The sequence below is a fragment of the Mchenga conophoros genome, linkage group LG17, assembly GCF_057382185.1.
Source record: "Mchenga conophoros isolate Kocher_MC1m ecotype Shallow Benthic linkage group LG17, M_conophoros_male_GT1.1, whole genome shotgun sequence".
Classification (NCBI taxonomy): Eukaryota; Metazoa; Chordata; class Actinopteri; order Cichliformes; family Cichlidae; genus Mchenga; species Mchenga conophoros.
This window is the reverse complement of record NC_140542.1, coordinates 17,621,392-17,638,841: the sequence shown is the minus strand read 5'-3', so window position 1 is coordinate 17,638,841 and position 17,450 is coordinate 17,621,392. Positions and strand designations below refer to the sequence as shown.

Genomic DNA, 17,450 nt, shown 5'->3' with positions numbered 1-17,450 from the left:
CCATGCCTCTCTGGCTGTGTCTCTGTAATAGTTGCCATGTGTTGCAGCAGTCAGCACACAGGAATGTTAAACTAAGGCCAGGACACCCCGCCCCTCCCTCCCCTCATAGTAACTCACTACACGCTGCTGATTTCTGAGCCGTGTTTCACATTAACTTCCTGTTACAGCTGAGGATATCCTACCTGACTGTGAGGTCACAGGTTAGACTGTACCTGTGCAGCGTTTATGTGAAAACTGTGATACCGAGTCTGTGTGTGGCAGCAATTCAGAGGTCAAAGGTCGGGTGGAATAGGAGACGAAGAGAGGTTCAATGTGGAGATGGTCATTTGTGGGAGAGGAAGTGTGAGTGTGGTATCGCCTCTCTTTTTAGGACGTACTGGGAGCTTCACTTTGTCACACTGTCGGCTTCATTAAGACCAAAATAACGAAGTCGAGTCTGAGCCTTTCTTGTGTGGGGGTGACGTCCTGCTGTCCTGAACCTTCAACCAGGATATAATAGTGAGAGTAAAAAGTCATACTAAAGAAAAACTCAAAGCTCCCAGCGGGACTCGAACCATGACCTCCAAAGAAGGGCTCCTTCCAAGCTCCTGATGAGGACGTCACAGGCTGTTATATAAGACACCCTCGTACTGTCCTGATCCTCCCTGCTGAACACTTCCTGTCAGGCACCGGCAAACACGAAACTAATGAGGAGGCTGTGGTCACGCCCCGTTTGGACTTTTATGTTTGCACTTTTTTTCTTTTGTTATGAGCTTGTTGGGTTTAGATGGTTTAATCTGCACCAGTAACCCACCTCTTTGAAGCTGTGGTGTGTTTGCACCTTCCTTCTCTCAGAGCTCCTGGAAACCTCAGAATCAATCTGTTATGAGTCAGCGGGACAGCTTTCATTAACGATGGCTCAGCATCTCTAAGTATCACTGAGGCAGCGTGACACCAGCTGGATGCTGGAAACTACATCAAGGGTCCAGCTTAACCAGATTAAAGTGAGCTTGTTTGGTCATTTCCAGATGTGGGAGCGTGTTTAAGCCACTGTTGGAGACAGATGTTTCAGTGCTGGGCGTCTACATGCTAGTTGGTCTTTGTTCCCTCTGAGCCTCACTGGGTATTTGTGAAGTTTGAGAGGAACAGCTGCACAAACAGCAGAAATCACCTCAAAACAGTTTAAACTAGCCGAGGGTGATGTGGGGGAGTAGGAGCCCATTACCAGATGAGCTAATAAGCAAAACTGGAGATGGTGGGGAGGAAGAACACCCTTTAAACTGGAAAACAGGAGGAGGATCAAGGAGGAGTACCTAACAATAAGATCAGCAAAATTTCAAATGGACTGCAGGGAAAGAATGAGATTTTTCAAAGCCCCGGACTTCCCCTGTGTGTGTGTGTGTGTGTGTGTGTGTGTGTGTGTGTGTGTGTGTGTTTGAGAGAAGAGAGATAGAGAGATCTGGTGTGATCTGCTGACTGTCACACTGTAGACTCTGCAGTAAACGTCCAGTTTGAGTCTGAACAACAAAGACTCACTTTAGTTACTGCCCCCCCCCAGACAGAGACCAACCACATGACAAGAGGGTGAGGGTGTGTGTGTGTTTGTGTGCATGTGTGTGTCAGCTGTCGCCACAGCTGTTGTGAAGCATTTGAAGCAGCAGCCGGAGCCTGAGCACATCGAGGGGAATGATGTGTTCAGGCTCCAGCTGACAGAGTTATTATAAGTTATTGATTAGTGTGTGGTGTGTTGTATGTGTGTGTGCAAGATCTGGGGTATCTAACAATATCTAACAGTGGTACATTGGCTTTGCAGAGCTACATCCCTAAAAAATCAGACAGACTGAGAAAAGTTCCACGCTGGAGAGATTTGATCTCTCGGCTGGTTTGTGAACGCCTCCATGCTCATTGTCGTTGGAGGAGGAGGCTGGGCTTCTCTGCTTAGACTGCTGCCACTAGGATAAGAGAATAAGATGGATATGTGTGTGTGTGTGTGTGTGTGTGTGTGTGTGTACATACATATGTATATGTACATATATGTAGTAATGTGAAAAAATGCTTTAAACAAAGAATGCTTTCAGAAATATGAACGCTTGTTTATTTGCCCCAAATGTAGCCAAGCCAAAGTCATTAAGAATTATCTTAAGTGTAAAGAAGAACAAGAAGTACTGGAAGTAATGGCATGGTCCCCACAGAGCCCTGATCTCAACGTCATCGAGTGTGTCTGGGATTATATGAAGAGACAGAAGGATGTGAGGAAGCCAACATCCACAGAAGATCTGTGGTCAGTTCTCCAAGATGTTTGGCACAACCTACCAGCCGAGTTTCTTTAAAAACTGTGTGCAAGTGTACCTAGAAGAATTGATGCTGTTATGAAGCCAAAGCGTGGTCACACCAAATATTGATTTGATTTAGATTTCTCTTTTGTTTATTCACTGCATTTTGTTGATTGGTGAAAATAAATGATTAACACTTCCTTTTCTGAAAGCATTTTTTCTCTCATCTCCGTTCTTCCTCCTGATCGCCTCTCAGATCAGCACATTTCTCTTTGACCCACCTGTTTCTTTTGACCCTCACCTGCACTATAATCCAGTGGAGAGTGTCTTAAATTGTGGAATCTCACATGAAATCACGGCTTTATTCATATCAGCTCCAAACAGCCTCTGAGCCGTCTCACGTGTCGGGTTTCTCTGGGTGGTGTTGTCAGAAGGAAGGCGCCTTGATGAGGATGACACCGGAGCGTCACTGCTACACGAGGATATACCTCACATCTATCACACCATCTGACAAACGGATCCCGGCTCCTGCCAAGTGTCCCTGCTGAGGGACACCTCCCTGTGGAGCCAGGGACACTTGGCAGGATTTCGGGTGCCTGAAGTTTGTCTGTCAGGGTGAGATGTTAAGCTGTGTTATTGGAACTCTGATATATATCTGTTTTATGTCTTCATATTCCTCTCAGTCTGTTCAACTGTTTGTTTCCTGTTTTACTTTGATAGTTTTGTCTGGTGTCTTATATTGATTTTGACTTCCTGTCTATCTCCTTGTCCCTCCTCGCCTCGTTTAACCAGAACTCTGAGGTACATTTAGTCCTTTGTTTGCTGCTCATATGTGGGTGTTTTCGGTATCTAAGCTCCTCATGCCTGGCGCTGGCTGCACTCGTTTCACGGCTCATCCAAAGGTCTTCTTCAGTCCTGACAGATGACGGGGAGTCAGTGGTATTTAATTTGGAGGCGGATCAAATGCATGAAGGTGTGAGCGGGGCTAAATGATATAGGCGGTTGATGGCTGGTGTCATATGCCACTACCTTTGTCCAGTGATGGTGCTTCAGGTCTTCAGCAGCTCAGAGAACCAAGCAGGACCCTGAGATGTAAATGTTACTGTTCCTGGATCAAGCTCTCCTCACTGAGGAGGACGGAGGCCTGAACATCGTGCGCGACGTGTACAGCCTGGAAATCCAGTAGATCCTTGCTCTAGGTCTGGTGGGTGATCAGCTCCCTCCTGACTGACCTGCTCGTGTCTAGCAGAGCATTTGAAGTGTCCAGGTAACTGCTTTGACCTCCTTTATTCAAGAAAGCATTCAGAGGAAGAGAATGTGTTAAACTACTGATAGAGTACATGTTTGTGCGCTGAATATTGCAGTAATAACACGTATTTCTCACACCTGGGCATGCTTTGAGGTACAAAGCTGATGGAGGGATAAAAGTTCATTGTACACCTGATGTCACTGTGTGGACTCTGAGGGGGAAACACCAGAGCAGCACACTCAGAAATCCTAACCAGCTGCTGGCCCGATCAGCAGACTTTGGTCTTTTATAGCTCACGTGTGTGTGTGTGTGTGTGTGTCTTTAAATAGTTGTGGTCTTTGTGAAGTCTCCCAGGATAAACAACAACATCTCATTTACTCAGCTGCCGTCCATCTGCTCAGACAGAAATCAGGTTTGAGCTTCCAGTGAAGTTCGGGAGCAGCTGATCAGTGACTGAATGAGCTCTATCTTCGCTCCATCCAGCAGGTGCTCGGGGTGGATGTTTGTGTGACAGCAGGCTGTTGTTCTGTTTCTTCTTGTAAACTTCAGCTTCATGAAGAGCTTTTACAAAAGTGACCCACTCAAAAGGCAGTCCAAAAATATTTTTCAGGCTTTTATTTTGAAAAAACACTCCTTCCTGTAGTGTTTAAAATGCTTCACGAGTAAAATCAGACTGCGAATTGCTTAAATGCACTAAAAAGGGTAAAATCTACTTTATGTTATGTTAAATTCAGCTTCCTGCAGTCAGAGTTCACCTCATGTTCATTTCTTCCCCCGATACTAAACGACCTACATATACTTTCCTGCTCTGCTCACATCCAGCTGCCTGTTTTCATACTGTGCCAGGGCAGCTTTGCATGATTCACAGTTCAAAATGTTATAATAGTGCTTCTTTATCTGATCCTGCGTGTCGGTGCAGCCCGTCAGTTCATACTCTGTCGGAAACAAACTGTTTTAGCTCTTTTCACTTTACAGCTAACCTTCTTCTGATTGGCCAGTTTCTGGAAGCGTGCTGAGGGACACTACCCAGTAACTGTGAACAGCACTGCCTGATTTTGTTTTTCTTTTGTTTGTTTGTTTTTTTGTTTGGGGGGGAGGGGTATCAGCCTGAGTCAAGATGACGTGGTGATGGTCGTGAAAAGAAATTTGTAATCTGAGAGTGTTTGAAGCTTTGTTGATATTCACTGTGAAAAATATACAGAGCCTTTAAAAGTCCCTTTTCTCAGTTTGAATGTTGAAGATTGAGGTTTTCTTTGTTTCGTCTGCCTTCGTATTGCAGGCGTGACCTCGCTTTGACCTCTGTGTGACTGCAGCTCAGCAGATAGTAGAAATCCTCCCACACAGACGTGAACATCAGCGTACCAGCCTGCGCCTTGGACGGGTGCTCACACAAACTATCTGCACTCCATCAGTCTGTCACGACCTCATTTGTCCTTTTAAACCACCTTCAGTTTACTGAGGTCACACTGTGAGGGCTCAAAGGAAGCCTGGCCTCAGACTGTCTGACACCAGTCTGCTTCCAGTTAAACCAGTGATGGAGACATTCAGACTTTCTCCTGATCTTGGATTGTTTAACTCTCCTTTTTCAAATTGAGCTTGACAGGAATCCGATGAAAGGATGAGTAACTTTCACTCTTCAGAGAGGAAGAGGACGCGGTGATGTCAGGCTGGTGGTTAAACCACCTGTAAAAGCAGACTGTGGACATTGGTGAGTCCAAGCGTAGGTGATCTTCCTCTCATAGTCACAGAGTGGAGTTTACAGCAGTGACTCTATTCTCAGGGCTGCGTTTTAAAAACGTGCAGATAAAGAGCGACAGCAGACTGGACGCCATGTCAGCAGGTAGCCGGAGGATTGGCTGGCAACTTGTTTTAACTTCCTGTTGTTGGACTCCTGCAGAGCTCAGACCCTCCTCTTTAATTCTTTCCCTACATCGTCATCCTCGTTCTTTGCTTTTTCCACCCTCCCTCCATGTCTTCCTCTCTCCACTCTGCAGCTCATAAAGCCTTTCTTTCTAAATGTCACATTACACAGCTTCTCCGTCACCCTCGAGCTTGTTCTGGAGGAGGAGGAGGTGATGGAGGAGGTGACGGGGGGGCTGTTTTCCTCTCACGCTGCAGGCTTTCTATCAGGACTCCATTGTTTCTAGGTGGCCTGTTTGTTTGGTAACCAATGACGACCGGCGAGCGTGGCTGTCGGACATTAACGAACAGATGAGTTGTTGTGCGGCTGGCAGAGTCCTGATTTTAGAGCCTTTGGGGGTTTTTACAGAAAACTCACCTCGACTCAGCTTCTGTTTACAGGACGCGGCGCTCAGAGCACGTGTAGCTCAAACCCACCTTCTCCAAATTATAAATCACTTTTTTTGAACACACATTCACATTTTCCAGAAAGCCTTCCAGCCACAGGAAATAAGAATCAGTGGTGACGATCATGTCTGAATATGAGCTGATATTTATTTCTGTGCTTCACCATAAACTATTTAAATGATCGCAGAATAAACTGTGTTTATCAGGCAGGGAAGGCCAGGCCAACTGCTGCAGCAGCTCCTGTTTCCTGGGGAAAGATTACAGCGACACTCCAAACACATTTCCTCTCTGGACACCGGACCGGGCTAATCTCTGGGCTCCGAGTTTCCTGAGGGGTGAAGAAAGGTCATCTGAGCTCAGAGAAGGAAAATATGATTTAACGACTGGGAACAGACGCAGTGGTGTTTCCATCACCTCAGAGGACATCACACTGAGATTTATTTCCTTCAGGCTTAACCTTAAACTAACCTTAATCTCACTTTAAAATAACATTAATCCCAGGAGACACAGAACAATTTATCTGCCTTACAGAGGCTGCTGTGGTTTCAGACATGCAGAGTCGTGTTTCAATCATTTCCAGCAGGAAGATATTAAAGAAAACTTATTTTCATTAGACTTAACTTAATGTCAGTTTAAACCTTAATATAACTTAATATAAAATATCTTTATTTGGGCAGAGTCAGGACCTTACATTGAGTTTTTTTTTTGAATACTTTTTAATTTTACTCTTTTTAAACAAATATCTGTACTTTCTACTCCTTAAATTTCCAAAGCAGACTAATTACTTTTGCCATAACACATTTGAGGGGAGTTATTATGTCATCACTCACATCAGTTCCTCACGTCAAACACATGAAAGGAAATCCTGTTCACTTATTAATCTCCAGGAGATGTGGCATAAAAAGAGATGACTATGCCAAAGTCACAGGTTAAAGTGGGACAGTGTTTTTTTGTGTGTGGGGTGGGGGGTGGGGGTTACCACAACCACTGCAGGTGTCCATAAGCTGTGTGTTTGTGGTACTTCAGCATCTAGTCTTCGTTTTTTTAAAATCAGATATCAGGTCTGTACATGTGAAATTATGTTTTTTCATATTGTGAAACATGCTGCTAAACAAACTGAGGCAGACAAACTGTGTTATTTGAAATCCTCTGCAGGTTAGTGCAGGATAAATAGGTTAGTTTTCTGCACTGTGATGGATTTAAAGTAGGGGTGGGAATTTAACACGTTAATTGCTATTCTTTTTTTTTTTTGAACAAATAACACATTCAAAAAAATAATGCATTTAATTGCAATTTGTATTCCAAGCAAAGGGGAACTTTTGTCAATGCACAATTTCCTGGTATACTGAATACACTGAGGCACACATCAGAGCGACTGTGCTTGACCCATGCTTTAAGGATTTAGAGTGTCTTGCAAGGGGAGAGCGAAAAGAGGTTTGGACCAGCCTTGAGGCCGCTGCAGGAACAGTGTAAAGATGCCACCACAAAGGAGCCAGCAAAGACAAAGAGCCTCCTCTTCTCTTCGTTGTTTTCAGACTCTGATTCAGATGAGGAAGCCCTGTGTAACAGGGCCCTGAGTTTGTACAGAGCAGAATCCACCATCAGCAAGACAGACTGCCCGCTGCAGTGGTGGTCCAGTCGAGCAGGGACCCACCCACAGCTGTCTGTCCTGCAAGTATTTGATTAGTCCTGCCACTTCTGTCAGATGTGAGAGACTGTTCTCAGTTGCAGGTCACAGTAACAAAAAAGAAAGCTACCTTCAGCTCAGAAAATGTGAACAGACTAGTTTGTCTAAGTAACTGGCTGAAGAAGACGGACAGTAAATAACCATGGAGGTATTGTGAGTCCAGTGGGTTTGTTATGTTTTGCACTAAAATGTTCAATGATCACACTGTTTTAACCTAATGTACAAAATAAGGTTACTTAGAGTTTAAAGGTGAAGCTGTTGAAATAACCTTTTATGTTTCTGCCTTATCTTTTTTAAGAAGAAAACCTGCACTTTATGTTGACATTTTTATTATTATTATTGTAAGACAATACAATTTTGAAAATGTACTTAAAATGGCACTTTATTGTTAAGTCTGCCCAATTTTGAACAGGGATGTTAGGTTTCTCTGTTTTGGATTGAGTTAAATCCTTTTTTTTCTTCCAGAAATTAAAAGAGGTTGAGTTACAATACATGTCCATGTCTATTATTTGATTCTGTCACCCACTAAAACCCTTTTCAATTAAAAAAAAAAAAAAAAAAAGCACTCTTGGACAAATTTTCTTGTGTGATTAAATGCGATTATTCGAGATTAATTAATTATAAAGTCACTAATTAATTAGATTAATTTTTTTGACCTAATGACAGTGTGTGACTGGTGCACAGTGGCTGTGGTTTCATGGTCAGAGTAACTTTACATCAAGTGTAGCAGAGACTCATTCACTGAATTCCACCTTCATACCAACTTTAGCACTCAGTAGAAATCGTCATATCGTCGTCACCCCCCCCCCCACACACACACACACCTGAATCCACTTGAACCCCTGAATGTACACATTGACTGTACCTGTTTAGAGGTAAAGTCACCCTCTACAATGCAGGCAACAGAAATATAGATTTATTTATTTTTTCCTTCTTTTTCTTCCAGTTCAAACTGAAAATAATTAGGATTAAAAAAGTTAGATTAAAGTTTGTATTCCCATCTACTGACATTATTTTATCATTATGTTGATATAGCACAAGGTTCAGTTAGCATTGTGCAAGACATAGAAATGTCTTCCAAAGATCTGCTTATACTTTCTTACTTTTTTACTTTTAATTAAGTATAGAAGTAAAGTTAAATCAGTACTTCACCTTTTTGTGGTGTGTTTCTAACAGTAGTACCTGTACTTCTGCTTAAGTACAGAATGTCTTTACTTTTGCCAACTCTGGTCAGAGGCCTTAAGAAGATCATTTGTAACCTTCACTAAAGCTGTTTCTGTGCTGCTATGAGCTCTGAAACCTGACTGAAACTCTTCGGATAAGCCATTGCTCTGCAGATGATCTGTTAGCTGTTTGACAACTACTCTTTCAAGGATTTTTGAGATAAAAGGAAGGTTGGAGGCCTGTAATTAGCTAATACAGCTGGGCCAAGTGTAGGGATGGGTATCGTTTTGGTTTTATCCGATACCGGTGCCAAACCGGTACTTTTGAAACGGTGCCGGTGCTTAAACGGTGCTCAAACCAGTGCTTAAAGAATGGAGAGCACAAAATTGGTCCAAAAACCTCTCATGTTCAGCTGTTTTTTGTAAAAAGATAACAATGTTAGCCTTTTCTGCAGCTATGGGGCATATATGGTATCACTCTTGGCTGGAAGCAGTGCTTAAACAATGGACAAACACAAACTTTGTCCAAAACCTCTCATGTTTAACTGTTTTCCACTTTTTCTTTGGTCATTTTAGCCTTTTTGGCCAGGGTGAAGGGAGTATCTGCCATCAAACAAGAGGACAGCCGCATGTAGCTATGATGATGTTTGCTAGTTCACCTTACATGCATTAATGTAATAACGTGGTTAGCCTACTCAACGTAAATTACACACGAACAACATTAAGCTACTCACGCAGAGAAGAACGGCTGCTGCTGCCATCATCATCCGTCATCATTTCTGCTACACTGGCAGGGCTAGGGGCCAGGACTCTCCTCTTTGGGTTTTTGGGGGATGATGCTAACTCCGGGTCCGATAACAGGCACCACACCCGCAATAGATGTGCTCGGTGTGAGGTCTCGCAGCAAGCTATCAAATACGGCGCATTTCTCGGCTTTTAAAAAAAAAAACGCTATGCGTCGCCAGGTGTTTCATCGGATTTGAGGTGTTACCTCCTTTGACAGTATCACAGTATCAGCTTAAAGCACTTGTTGCAGGCTGCTGAGTTTGCATATTTTGCTGTGAAGTACAGCCAGACTTTTGACCGCTTCGCCTTGGGCATTTTTAATCTGTAGCTCTGCTCTAAAAGAACGTACGTACCTGGACCCGCCTACTATCCTCGGAAACGTAAAATGATCGGCTAGAATCTAAAGTGTATCACAGCTCAGGAAAAAAAAAGCACCGAAATAAAGCACCGAAATGTGCGCTGCTTTTCGGTCTGGTTACTACCGTTTATGTCAGGGTACCCATCCCTAGCCAAGTGCTGGCTTTTTAAGTAAAGGTTTAAATACTGCCAGCTTGAAGGCCTGTGGTACATAGCCAATTATTAGAGATAGGCCGATCATATTTAAGATTGAAGCATTAATTAATGGCAGGACTTCTTTGAGCAGTTTTGTAGGAATGGGGTCAAAAAGACACGATGGTTTGGAGAAGTAATTACTGAAGTTAACTCAGAAAGATTAATTGGAGTAAAAGACTAAATAAATAGTGTTACATCTGTGCGAGGATTATGAATATTTCTTTCTCTAATAGTTAAAATTTTATTTGTGAAGAAGTTCATTAAGTCATTATTACTAGTTGGTCTTTAGTTTGTCTCTTTGGGCGCTGACACAGGCGATGGGGCCTTGGGGGGATAACAGGAGAGAAGCTGCATAGAGGCGTGTAAGACTGCAACTCTGTTTCCTGGTCCAAACTCTGGATAGTCACGTTTTGGTGGTTTTAATAAATTTGACCAGATTTCTAGAAATGAAAGCTGCTCCATCCAATGTGGGACGGATACCATCTCTCCTAACAAGACCAGGTTTCCCTCAGAAAGTTACCCAATTATCTATAAAGCTCACATCATCAAAATAAGCTGGCAGGCAGTGTTCGTGTTGCTTGTATGTGGTAATGTGAAGTTAAAGGCGCTGAAAACAGCCAAAGCGTGAGTGAAACTCCAGCTGTGTGTTTAGAAGTTGGTTTCCTCGCCTCCTGATTGGGTAGGCCTTCAGAAATTTTAACAACACTCAGGGGGAAACACAAGGTTTTCTGCTGTTTTAAAGACGACATGTTCACATGCCAAGCTGACCTCAATATAGAAAGAAAGCAAATTCACTTGAGAATTCAGGTGTGTGACAGAAAACAACAGCAGTGTTCAGCAGAGCAGGAGAAATGTGTCTGAGGGTGTCCTCCATCAGATTCCTGTTAGTGTGTGTGTGTGTGTGTGTGTGTGTGTGTGTGTGTGTGTGTGTGTGTGTGTGTGTGTGTGTGTGTGTGTGTGTGTGCGCGCATGTGTTTCCTATTTAAACTGACCTCATTCCTCAGAGCGGGGGCTGCATGACATCATGCTGCTCGCTGCTGTCGATGGATGAAACTTTTCTGCACGATGACAGAAAAAAATAAGTCTCCTGATGTCTGAAAGATAAACAGAGAGCAGACGTGAACTTTTATTTTGGCACTCTTTGGCAGAACAGGAAACTGGGTCACGAAATGTTGGAAATCAAATTCAGCTGAACGTGACTTTAAATTAATCAAAACCAGCTGTTAACATCTGTTCACTGATGCTCCACACGTCACAGAATCAAAATACCACAACAGCGCACGTAAAAGTATAAAAATATAATCATCTACAGTCATGATACAAAGAAAGTTAAAAACAACCTCATAAGAAAAAACAACCATGACACATTACACCGTGTCTTTATTTAATTAATGAAACTAAGTCCATCTCATATTTCAGCAGCAGTAAGTTGCACTGATGGTTCCTGTGTGACTTCATCAGTCCGTCTCATCTCTGCGGGGGATTTTTAGTCCACTCTTTTTCACAGCCATGCCTTAGTTCATTGAGGTTTGCAGCATTCATTCATGCACAGCTCTCTGAGCTCTGCAGCCCTTCTAAACAGCCATACCTGTTAGTCTTTTTCTAATTGTGCTGTCATGAACTTTGACTTTTAACCTGCTAACTGATGCTTGTAGAGTCTGACATGTAGTTCTTGGTTTTGTTGCTCAGTCTGACGTCAGGGTGGATTTGCTAGAGCACTCAATCCTGGAAAGACACTCACATTAAAACACCTGAATGACTCTGTATTTATTTCAGACTCCAAAGCCATCGTGGATGGGAATCTGAAGCTGATCCTGGGTCTTATCTGGACCCTGATCCTCCACTACTCCATCTCCATGCCCATGTGGGAGGACGAGGATGACGAAGACGCCAAGAAACTGACTCCTAAACAGCGTCTGCTGGGCTGGATCCAGAACAAGGTGCCCCAGCTCCCCATCACCAACTTCCACCGAGACTGGAGGGACGGCAAGGCGCTGGGAGCTCTGGTGGACAACTGCGCCCCCGGTAGGATCCCGCTGACACTGCACACAGTGTGCAGAGACGCTGATGTTTAAGTTAAAAATGATCAGTAAAAGTAGTTTAAATGTTTTAAGACAGGAAGCTGACTGAGTTTGGTTTTCTTTAAAACGTTCCTGTGATTTAAAGAAAAGCGGCTGCTGTTTTCCTGGAAGCTGAGGAAAGCTTCCAGGAAAATATAGACGCTGTCAAATAAAAACTTTCCCTGAAGCCGTCAAACTGTCAGTTAAAGTGAACATGTGCTTAAATAATCTGTGAGCTGATGTGAAGCAGCTGCTAAATCTAAACTATCGATTTGTTCCTGTGTCAAAGTTTTCTCTAGAAAACCTGATATTTAACTTCCTGTATCGATGTCTGGAGGGTTTGGTCATCGGCTGAGTGCTTCGCTCTGGAACTGATCCAGCCCCACTAACCTGGAGTCAGGCTGTAAAAATGTCTTGACTTTGCAGGAAAAGTTGAAATCTTCACATGGAAGTTTGTACAGCACACTTGGGGAGGAGGAGGAGTTAATCCTCTTATCAGCTTCAGGCTCAGAGTGTTTCTGTGTTTCTGCTTCATGTCAGCAGCTTCAGGAAACAAGCAGCAGCTGAAATCTGCAGTTTCTGCTCTGATCCTCATCAGAGAGCAGCGAAGGACAAATATGTATAACTCATCAGCTTTAACGTTCAGCTAATTTTGAGTTTTTCAGTCCAGGGTGAGGTGTGCCGGATATTTTCTGATCTCATTTTTGAGTTTGTGAAGCTTATTATGCAGCCAGAGGCTCGTTACCTTTGTGGAAATGTGTTCAAGTAATTTATGAGGACAAAGTGTGTGTGCTCAGGGCTGATTACAAGAAACTGGCTGAACATATTGTTCCATATTTTTTGTTTTCATCATCATTTCTCTCTGATTAAGGTCTAACAGAAGAATCCTCCTGTTTTATGTTTAATAACAGTCACATATTTTATTCATGTTTTCTGCTCCAGTTTCATAAATGCTTTTTCTTTTTCTCTTTCATCATCGGAAACTTTTATCTTTAATATTTCCGTATAACAGACCTGCATTAACTAACTGCAACACCTCCTCCATTTCCAGTTCATAGTCAGCACTTAACTGTGAAAATATTTACAAATAATTCAAAGTGCATTAAAATAGAAATGTTGAGAAGATCTTGTTACTTTGACTCTGTAAGTCTGACCCTCGACGAGGTTTGATGATGAGCGTCTGCTGCCTCTGTTTGTATGTAAAACCAACAAGAACTGAAACGAGTAAACCGGCTCAATCAAAATAAAACCTGTAATAACTAAACCTACAGTTTCATTACAAAGCTGGTTTCTCCTAGATTACAAAGTAAACCCGTTCATCCATTTATAAATATAAAATACAGACATAATTACAACAAATTTTAGACATTTGTTTGTTTTCTCAAGAATATTCTGTAATTTCACAGTGAAGCATATGCGAGTTAGAGAAAATTGTGCACATGAAACAGAAGTAGTCAAAGTGTCTTTTAATTATAAAGTACTCTGTAGTCAAAGTCCATAAAGAGCCCATATCACATATTTTTATGTTCATAATTTAATATGTGGCATAAATCGAATATGTAGTTTTTTTCATGTTAGTTTGATATTAACTCCCAAACTTTGTCTCTTATGGAAATGAACTCGTGTCAGACATGTTCTGAGTTTCTAAAGCTTGAACAAAAAGGAACTCGCTACACAAATCAAGGAAAAATAAATCTTATTTTGAAATATTTTCTCTGCAAACTGTTAAGCAGGAGCTCATCGGATGTTCTGCAGCAGAGGCGACTCAGACTGAACGTCGTCCTGCAGGACAGACTAGTCTCCTGTACATAATGAAACCTCTCTGTCTGTGCTGCCTTCAGGTCTGTGTCCCGACTGGGAAACATGGGATCCCAGTCAGCCAGTGGAGAACGCCCGGGAAGCCATGCAACAGGCTGACGATTGGCTGGGAGTGCCACAGGTAACACCTACCTGCGCACGGACTGCAACACATTCAGTGTCTGTTCTCTGAGTTTCTTCTTACTGATTAATGAGAAAATCAGAGCCAAAATCTAGGAAACAGCTACAAAATAAAAGCCTCTGCTTCACTGAACATGGATGAATCAGGGATAAGTTGACCTGTATGCTGTTTATATCTGCCGGTGAGCTTTGTGGTTCCTTTGAATTCAGGCTCAGAGGATATATTTGTTACGATTAAATTGAACTTCAGAAATAGCAGTCGTGGTTGAGCCATGATCCATGTGGATGATTCACACGCTCGACTCTATTTTCAGCCTGCAGAGATGTGAGCAGGCTGCAGTTTAAATTAGCAGCAGAGCAGATGAGTCAAAGCGATTGTTCACTCAGTAGTCTGAGGCACGAAGTCAGAGTCTGAGTTCAGCTGCTGCCTAATTTCTGCAGGTCGGAGGTGAATTAAGCCTCTCTAATTTCCCAGAAAGTTTAATCATAAAATTCAACTGCCAGAGTCATTTAAATGAGAAACGCAGAAATTTTTTAGTCAGAACTTGTAAAGAGAGGAATAATGTATAAATGTTTTCACAAGAAATTAGAGGGAAATGATTTGGTAAGGAGCGCTTAAGTGGAAAAAACACATAACGATGACAATAATGATAAAACTCTTTGCACTGTTCTCAGGTTGATTCAGGCGGTTTTCCTCTGAGATTTCAGACGTCTTCTCACTCTCCTTCGCTGAGCAAGCAGCTGTTTACCATTTCACCGACCCCTCACGTGTTCTGTTCTTTTGTTATTTATGTAATTAAAAAACAGATTTTCTGATCAGATGAAACCATTCATTTTGATTTCCCTCCAGTTTCTCTTCCATGGAGGATTTTGGACTCGACTCCCTCAATCTCTTATGAACTCACTCACTTCAGCTGTTGGAGATTAGAGACGTCTTTATCGAGGCCATCTGATGTGTTTCTGGCAAAATGAAATCGTTTTTAAGTTTCCAGCTGTTATTTTTTAAATAAGTATTTGCAGCTGGAAATGTATTGATTGTAACAGGTTTACTGACATGTTCACAAGCTCATCAGCTAATTTATGTCCTACCACTCTGAGCTTCACGAGAAAGAGCAGGGCATCCCCTAATCAGAAGGTCGGTGGTTCGATCCTAAGCGCCTCTATTGTGTGTGTGTGTATGTGTGTTTCTGGGTTAGTAAAAAAATGCTTAAAGACGTAAATTATTATAACTTGTTGTGAAAAGTGCTTTGAATGCTGAGTTCGAGTAAATGGTAAATGGTAAATGGCCTGCATTTGTATAGCGCTTTTCTAGTCCATAGGACCCCAAAGCGCTTCACACTACATTCAGTCATTCACCCATTCATACACACATTCACACACTGGCGATAGCAAGCTACATTGCTAGAGTAGAACATTGCTATAAAAGGACCAGTCCATTTAACATAGTTCCAACTTAAAAGCAAAGCAAAGAAATAAAACTGCAACTAAATCAGGAGATGTTAAGCATAATATGAGAAAACAAATTTCTAGCTGCAAAACAATTTTCCTTGAAGGTTTTTAAACTTCTGAAGAAATCGTCAGTAAATGGAAAACTTACCTTACCAGTCATACAGGAGAACCGTTAGCAAGGACATGTAGTTCCAGTTCGATAAAGCTTGAGTGTGTGGCTGCTGTGTGTTGAGCTGATGCAATTTTCGTCTTGTCCTTCCTCTCCAGGTGATTGCTCCTGAGGAGATCGTCGATCCTAATGTGGATGAGCACTCTGTGATGACCTACCTGTCTCAGTTCCCTAAAGCCAAACTGAAGCCCGGTGCCCCCTTGAGGGCCAAATCGCTACACCCCAAGAGGGCTAAGGCCTACGGACCAGGTGAGTGGAAAATGCACAGGAACAAAGTTCATTAATCAAACTTCAAGTTTTATTGAGGTTTTAGAAAAATTTCTGGTAGAATCGATTCATTGGGATTGTACAAAAAACGTATTGTAATACCTCAAAATTCCATCAATCATTTAGATATTTGTCTCATTACTCAAAACAAAGTTGTTAGGTGTGGCTGTGTGCAGACAGGAATAGGACCCAAGGTGCAGACTCCGGAGACAGAACTTAAACCAAAACAGCTTTAATGCTGAACTCAAACATAACATAACTGGGGAAAAAAGGTCAAAAATAAACTCACACCGGCGGATTGACAAAACACACAGCAAAATAAACGGTAGATTGCGACACAGACACTAAGAAACACAGGGCTTAAATACACAGAGGGAGCAATCAGGGAATGAGTAACAGGAGGGAAACACAGCTGGGACAAATTAGAACTGACGAGACCAAAGAAGCGTAACCTGAACACACTGAGATAAGACAGAGACCTTCAAAGTAAAACAGGAAACACATAACACAGACTGAACAAAGACACAGACTCACATGCAGGCACTACAAAGGGAACAGAGACGTGGGAACAGGGCAGACACAAACACTGACTGAACACGGGGATATAGGAACTTAAGATACACATAGACGCGAACTAGACAAGGGGATGCAGGTGATAGGGGAGACATAAGCCATAAGACGGAACTCAAAGAAACCAAAAACTAGAAAGTATAAATAATAACATAAACTCAAACACCCTGGGTCAACGACCCAGGCATCCTAACAAAAGTATCTAATCTGAGGATGTCTTTGGGCTTATTTAACTCCTTTTTTTGTTTCATAGATGAAACACTGAAGTGGAAAAAAATCATTGCTAAATTTCCAGAATATTAAAATGTTTAATAAATGCAGATGCACATTTAAACTGAAATCATGCTCAAATAGCAATTTTATTTGTACTGTTAGCTGAATTAAAACAAGTTTTCTAAATATGTTATCGACATCAGCACATTACGGCCCTAAATCCAGAAACAGTCAACTTTATTGTAGCTTCTGTTATTAACACGGTAATACCACATCTGAAAAACTATGTCGCCATTTACGTAGTTCGATGCTATCGGAGGACTTTCACAAACATTTCCATTCATTACTTCAAACAATAAAGTTACGTGTGATCGCTGTGTTTGCAGGTATCGAGCCTCGAGGTAACATGGTTCTGAAACCAGCAGAGTTCCTGGTGGAGACGGTGGAGGCTGGACTGGGAGAAGTTCTAGTTTATGTGGAGGATCCAGAGGGACACACAGAAGAGGTGCAAACACACCCTCACATTAATTTAAAAGGACACAAAAGTTAAATATAACTGAGATTATGCTGCATCATTTCTGTCTCCATCAGGCCCGAGTCATCCCCAACAACGACAAGAACCGAACCTACTCTGTGGTCTACCTGCCCAAAGTGGAGGGGCTTCATAAAGTAAGAAGCTCTCACTGTAAGGCTGAAAGAAGTACAGTGGTTCTTATGTTATTGATCAGAAATACAGGGCCATGGTTCCCAACGTTCTTCATCTGATGGACCTGCACAGCCTATAACAT

The 17,450-nt window shown here is 42.3% G+C and overlaps 1 protein-coding gene across 9 annotated transcripts in view; it reads left to right on the top strand.

The window, feature by feature from the left end:
- Nucleotides 1-17,450, top strand: part of LOC146555311 (filamin-C-like) — a 60,617-nt gene that overhangs the window by 2,992 nt on the left and 40,175 nt on the right. For all 9 annotated transcript variants that reach the window (XM_085252876.1, XM_085252873.1, XM_085252874.1 and 6 more), the window contains exons 2-6: nucleotides 11,773-12,021; nucleotides 13,898-13,995; nucleotides 15,711-15,861; nucleotides 17,049-17,167; nucleotides 17,254-17,331. In XM_085252876.1, the coding sequence (XP_085109002.1) occupies nucleotides 11,773-12,021; nucleotides 13,898-13,995; nucleotides 15,711-15,861; nucleotides 17,049-17,167; nucleotides 17,254-17,331 (695 nt within the window). The remainder of the gene's footprint in view (nucleotides 1-11,772; nucleotides 12,022-13,897; nucleotides 13,996-15,710; nucleotides 15,862-17,048; nucleotides 17,168-17,253; nucleotides 17,332-17,450) is intronic.